This window comes from Schistocerca gregaria, chromosome 5 (genome assembly GCF_023897955.1).
Source record: "Schistocerca gregaria isolate iqSchGreg1 chromosome 5, iqSchGreg1.2, whole genome shotgun sequence".
NCBI classification, from domain to species: domain Eukaryota; kingdom Metazoa; phylum Arthropoda; class Insecta; order Orthoptera; family Acrididae; genus Schistocerca; species Schistocerca gregaria.
Genome location: NC_064924.1, coordinates 572,791,119 through 572,797,542, shown reverse-complemented (window position 1 = coordinate 572,797,542; position 6,424 = coordinate 572,791,119). Strand labels below are relative to the sequence as shown.

General features: G+C 39.6%; 1 protein-coding gene across 1 annotated transcript in view; it reads right to left on the bottom strand.

Moving 5' to 3' along the window:
• Positions 1-1,017: 1,017 nt before the first annotated feature.
• LOC126272479 (uncharacterized) overlaps positions 1,018-6,424 on the bottom strand; it is an 84,455-nt gene continuing 79,048 nt past the window's right edge. The window contains exon 7 of the mRNA XM_049975358.1: positions 1,018-1,355. Coding sequence (XP_049831315.1) covers positions 1,239-1,355 — 117 coding nt within the window. The 3' untranslated portion in view covers positions 1,018-1,238. The remainder of the gene's footprint in view (positions 1,356-6,424) is intronic.

The window sequence follows — 6,424 nt, the reverse complement described above, 5'->3', positions numbered from 1 at the left end:
TGGAGTAACAGGGTAATTCAATTCCTGCATTCGAATGGAACAGTGCTGCAACAAGTCGTGCTGAATTGGTGCAAGTGTACACCAGCAGTGCACCACCTTAGAACACAGTGGCTAGATGATGCAGGTAATAAATCTGAATGACAAATGAACAAAGTGGCAGACCATTTCTCTGTTAAGAACTGGGATGTTCAAGAGAAGTGGAAGTGCTGGTGTTTCAAGACCTTCATACTGCAGTTGAGATGATACTGGAAAAAGCGAAAATAACCACAGATCTTTTTTCAAGATCCTGCGTGACAGTTTGAACTTGACAACCGAGTTCTGTGACTGCTCACACCTATTCAAAATGCCCACTGAACCGAGGCAGCAATGGAAATGTTGCGCCTGTTTCAGGTCAATCCAAATATTTCTTTTGCAGCCTAATCGTCACGAGTCAGTATTCGGTGTGTATCACTAGAGCTCTGAGACAAAGGAACATAGCAAGCAGTGGAGACATGTGGATCCACCACTGCCAAGAAACACGAATGCCCATCATCATCAGGCTCAGAGATGCTGGTATTTTTTGGAACTGCCACAGTGAGGTGCTAACAGATTACAAGAGCATATGCCAAATTGTCCTCCAGAGGTTACGGGAGGCTATCGAGGAAGACTAGCGAGAAGCTGTTCCAGGGGTTGTTTTTGCTCATGGAAGCACCCCAGTTCATTCCACACAGAACACAGCTACATATGCTGCTTCTTTGAGTTGTCATATTTTGCCTCACTGCCCCCTCCCCCCCCCCCCCCCCCCCCTCCCCTTCTCCCTCGAAAAGGAGATTTTCAAGGTGGAACTTTGTGTAGAGTATGGGATAAATCTTACTTACGAGGAGCATTAGCTGTGAGGATAGGAATCTTACAATAGTGGGACGTCATTGGTATCACCAATGATAATTGTGCCTCCATTTCTTTGGTATCTATTTCAATGTGTTATTAAAAATAGCCATTATGATTCTTTCCAATATATATGAATGAGTCAACAATTGGTGAGTTCATGGAATTTTATTGATATAGTGATTTCATAATACAATATGTATAATATACAAAATTTGTTACAGACACTTGGGCTGAACATAACTCTTGACATCTGCTAAAGCTTATAACAACTGGAATATCATTCTACGAAGATGTACTCTGAAGACATTTCCAGGTCTTCATTATCATCTCACATGTATACCACAATGGTGCTATCCCCTTTCCAAGAGCATCTAGTGAGGTATAATGGCATCATGCATGGCATAACGCCAAGTCCATGCTCTGGCCACATTTTCAAAGGCTTCTCTATTATTCATATACAATTCACCCACTGATGGTTCCATACACACCTAGAAAAATCAAACAAAACACAGAATAGGTTATTTCTTCTCTATGCATCTTCAGCAGTTGCTGTACATCCTGCAATGATTATGTAGTCTCATACTGTTGTATTCAAAGCAGCAGAAGGCTAATTGAGACCAATGCCTGATCTCAATCTGAATAAAATAATAATAAACACTTTAAAACAACTTCTATGGGGAAAAATACTACAAGCAATAGACAGAATACATAATCTCATTTTCTTTATTATTTTTTTTTTTAACTGCACCTTCAGAGCTTTTCATCTCTGTTTACATGGAATGAAGATGTCCAGGACTACAAAAAAAGAAGTTACAATATTAGCCACAATGACACCCCCCCCCCCCTCCCCATGCATATCTCACAGATGATATATTGGAGGGGGGAGGGGGGATGGGGGAGGGGGGGAGGTGCTTAGTATCCCCCTATATGGCCCCAAAGTTCTCTAATTTTAGCATCATGGTCATTACTTGAGGAAGTACCACGTTTCTTGAAATTTTGGAATGTAGCCATTGCGTATTTTGTGGGCAATACTCTCTGCATTGGACGTCATATTTCTTGTAATGTATCCCGCAGCAGTTTGTTGATAATTTCCAACTCTCATACTGACTAACCAAATTCATGACAAACCAAGGAGCTCTTCTGTGAATCTTTTCTAGCTCATGCATTGATATAACATGGTAATGGTCCCAGACACAAACAATATGGAGAAAGTGGCAATGGAGGGTGAAGCTTTGACAATGCCAGCCACTCGTGCTGGCGAAACGTCAGAAAAATCATTAGATGAACGTCAGCCGAAGAACCCGAGACAGAAGCCAATAAGCAGTTTGTCAACAAGTGGCCACGAAAGCCTTAACAATTTTGTAATATGGAGAAAGTCATTAAACAAGGGTTTTGTAAGGAATCTGTTTAATGCATGAATTACACTTCCTTAGGATTCTACTAATAAATCTCAATTTAGCAACTGCCTTCCCCCACAGCTAGACTTACATAGTTACTGCACTTTAAATCACTCTGCATAGAAACTCCCAGATGGTTTAGAATGTAACTGATTCCAGAATGGGAGACATTCCATGACTAATCACTAACTACACAGACAAACAAAATTAAATCTTTTCATTTAAATTTGTGTCTCACATTACGTGTTTTTGTGTTTAGAGAGGTGTGTGTGTGTGTGTGTGTGTGTGTGTGTGTGTGTGTGTGTCACTGTAACTCCCACATAATGGTTGAATCTAGAAACTGTATTGTTATTTTCCTCAATGAAGCTGTTTCGAAAAGCAGAATTTAATAGGTCTGCTTCCATATTATCATCGTTCATTTCGGTGTTGTCAAGTTTCACAAGCATTAGGACAGATGATTTGGTTTCATTTTGAACAATGACAGCTAGACCGATTGGTAGGGTCCAACTTCACATCTATTTTTGTTGAAATCCACCTTTTACTTAATGATTAGATTCACTTACTTAAAATCTTTTAATGATACATGAGTGAAGACAAACAAAGCCTTAGGTTCTTTGAAACTAACTGTAAAAAAAAAGTGTTGATTGAGAAATTTTTGACTGCAATATTTGCTTTTGCAAAAGCTTCAACAACTTTTTCTCCTGAAATGACACTGTCTTCTTCGATTCGCTGTATTTAAGCAAAAACGATTTTCTGTTGAAAAGCAACAGCATTTTCCCACCAGTGAATTGAATGCATTGACAGCCATGGGCCCACATCTGACAATGCTACAGATAGAACTGACAAGGCATTTAGTGTAGAAGTAGAATCATATGTACGATAACTGTATTTTAACGTTCGGGTAAGAATTACAGCGGGGTCAAAAAACTTAACAGATTTTGCTTTCCAGTCGCTGTACTGCAGAATGTAAGCAGCTTTCCAGTCGCTGTACTGCAGAATGTAAGCACTATAGGCTACAACGACAGATGGCCACGAGCATAAACAAACTAGAATTTTGAATGACAGAGGGGGGGAGAGGCAGTTCAGGGAAACAAGCCCCAACTCTCTCTCTGTGTCTCTCGCAGCGCAGGAGCCTACTGCAGAACTGGCACACTGTCACTGGGATCATCGATCTCTTCGCGTGTTGAAATCCGTGATAGATAAGGCTTAGTTGCTGCATCTTATTTCAAAATAATAAAAGAAAACAACAAACAATGCACAACACGTAGCATTCGTGGACAGCTATGGCGCAATTGCTTGTTGGGGTTAGCCCAGTGTCATTAACTACATAGTTCAGGCACGACCTCTAGTGGTATTCAATGCAACCACAGTTCAAAGCCTCCCCCAGCAAACGGCCACATTAAAAGTGACTGCATTATACCACCGTTTGAGCATTAACTAACAAACAAAAGTGTGCATTTCTTTGTTATAAAATGCTAGGTCCCAACACGGTGACATACCGTATACCTTAGACAGACCATTTGACAGCCCAAAATTGGCGCAACAGAAGATCTTGGAGCGCACTTATATGTATTTGCATTTGTGAACTTTTTGTTTTGCAAACAGGTTCTTACAAACATTAGCTTTCCAAACTGGTCTTTACCAGATGATGATCAACATGAGAAATGGTTACATGTTTTATATTTATATGCAGAAAATACAGTTATTTCAAACTACCTCTGATAAAACAATTCAGATGGATACAATTCCTATGAAATAGTGGCCATTAAGTAATTTTTGCTGTCCCTATCAATTAGTCTGTGGTTCATCTTGTTATAGACGGCACAAGGAAATGCACAACGAAATCAGCCATGGTTCTTTTAGATTCACCTGAGGTACATCATTTCAGCTGTATATACTACTCATCCCTGCTACACACCAGTTATTTGACTGTATGCTTCTCTTTTTCATCAGTTTTTGGAAATTGTAATTTATGCATATACTCACATAAATGTGGAGTACAGACTAACATCTAGGGGAACTGATTGATAACAATTAATTTCATGCAAGATCAAGAGAACAGAAATCATAACTGTTGATGTCAAGTTCACAAGCTGAGACAGGCATAAAACAAAGATTACAGATTAGATTAGATTAGTACTTGTTCCATAGATCATGAATACGGCACTTCGTAATGATGTGGAACGTGTCAGGTTAATAAAAGGTGTCTATACAAGATATTACATTACACAAAATATTACATGACACTTAATTTTTAAATGCTATATGGCTATCTGTCAGACTTTTGATGCTATTAGGTAAGTGACCAATGACTTTTGTGGCAGCATAATTTACCCCCTTCTGAGCCAAAGTTAGATTTAACCTTGAGTAGTGAAGATCATACTTTCTCCTAGTGTTGTAGCCACGTACACTGCTATTACTTTTGAATTCGTTTGGGTTGTTAATAACAAATTTCATAAGTGTGTATATATTTGTTGTTGTGGTCTTCAGTCCTGAGACTGGTTTGATGCACCTCTCCATGCTACTCTATCCTGTGCAAGCTTCTTCATCTCCCAGTACCTACTGCAACCTACATCCTTCTGAATCTGCTTACTGTATTCATCTCTTGGTCTCCCTCTACGATTTTTACCCTCCACACTGCCCTCCAATACTAAATTGGTGATCCCTTGATTCCTCAGAACATGTCCTACCAACCGATCCCTTCTTCTGGTCAAGTTGTGCCACAAACTTCTCTTCTCCCCAATCCTATTCAATACTTCCTCATTAGTTATGTGATCTACCCATTTAATCATCAGCATTCTTCTGTAGCACCACATTTCGAAAGCTTCTATTCTCTTCTTGTCCAAACTATTTATCGTCCATGTTTCACTTCCATACATGGCTACACTCCATACAAATAATTTCAGAAATGACTTCCTGACACTTAAATCTATACTCGATGTTAACAAATTTCTCTTCTTCAGAAACGCTTTCCTTGCCATTGCCAGTCTACATTTTATATCCTCTCTACTTCGACCATCATCAGTTATTTTGCTCCCCAAATAGCAAAACTCCTTTACTACTTTAAGTGCCTCATTTCCTAGTCTAATTCCTTCAGCATCACCCGACTTAATTCGACTACATTCCATTATCCTCGTTTTGCTTTTGTTGATGTTCATTTTATATCCTCCTTTCAAGACACTATCCATTCCGTTCAACTGCTGTTCCAAGTCCTTTGCTGTCTCTGACAGAATTACAATGTCATCGGCGAACCTCAAAGTTTCTATTTCTTCTCCATGGATTTTAAAACCTACTCCAAATTTTTCTTTTGTTTCCATTACTGCTCTGCTTGCTCAATATACACATTGAATAACATCGGGGAGAGACTACAACCCTGTCTCACTCCCTTCCCAATCGCTGCTTCCCTATCATGCCCCTCGACGCTTATAACTGCCATCTGGTTTCTGTACAAATTGTAAATAGCCTTTCGCTCCCTGTATTTTACCCCTGCCACCTTTAGAATTTGAAAGAGAGTATTCCAGTCAACATTGCCAAAAGCTTTCTCTAAGACTACAAATGCTAGAAACGTAGGTTTGCCTTTTCTTAATCTTTCTTCTAAGATAAGTCGTAGGGTCAGTATTGCCTCACGTGTTCCAACATTTCTACGGAAGCTAAACTGATCTTCCCCAAGGTCGGCTTCTACTAGTTTTTCCATTCGTCTGTAAAGAATCTGTGTTAGCATTTTGCAGCTGTGACTTATTAAACTGATAGTTCGGTAATTTTCACATCTGTCAACACCTGCTTTCTTTGGGATTGGAATTATTATATTCTTCTTGAAGTCTGAGGGTATTTCGCCTGTCTCATACATCTTGCTCACCAGATGGTAGAGTTTTGTAAGGAATGGCTCTCCCGAGGCCGTCAGTAGTTCCAATGGAATGTAGTCTACTCCGGGGGCTTTGTTTCGACTCAGATCTTTCAGTGCTCTGTCAAACTCTACAAGCAGTATCGTATCTCCTATTTCATCTTCATCTACATCCTCTTCCAAATCCATAATATTGCCCTCAAGTACATCGCCCTTGTATAGACCCTCTATATACTCCTTCCACCTTTCTGCTTTCTCTTCTTTGCTTAGAACTGGGTTTCCATCTGAGCTCTTGATGTTCATACAAGTGGTTCTCTTA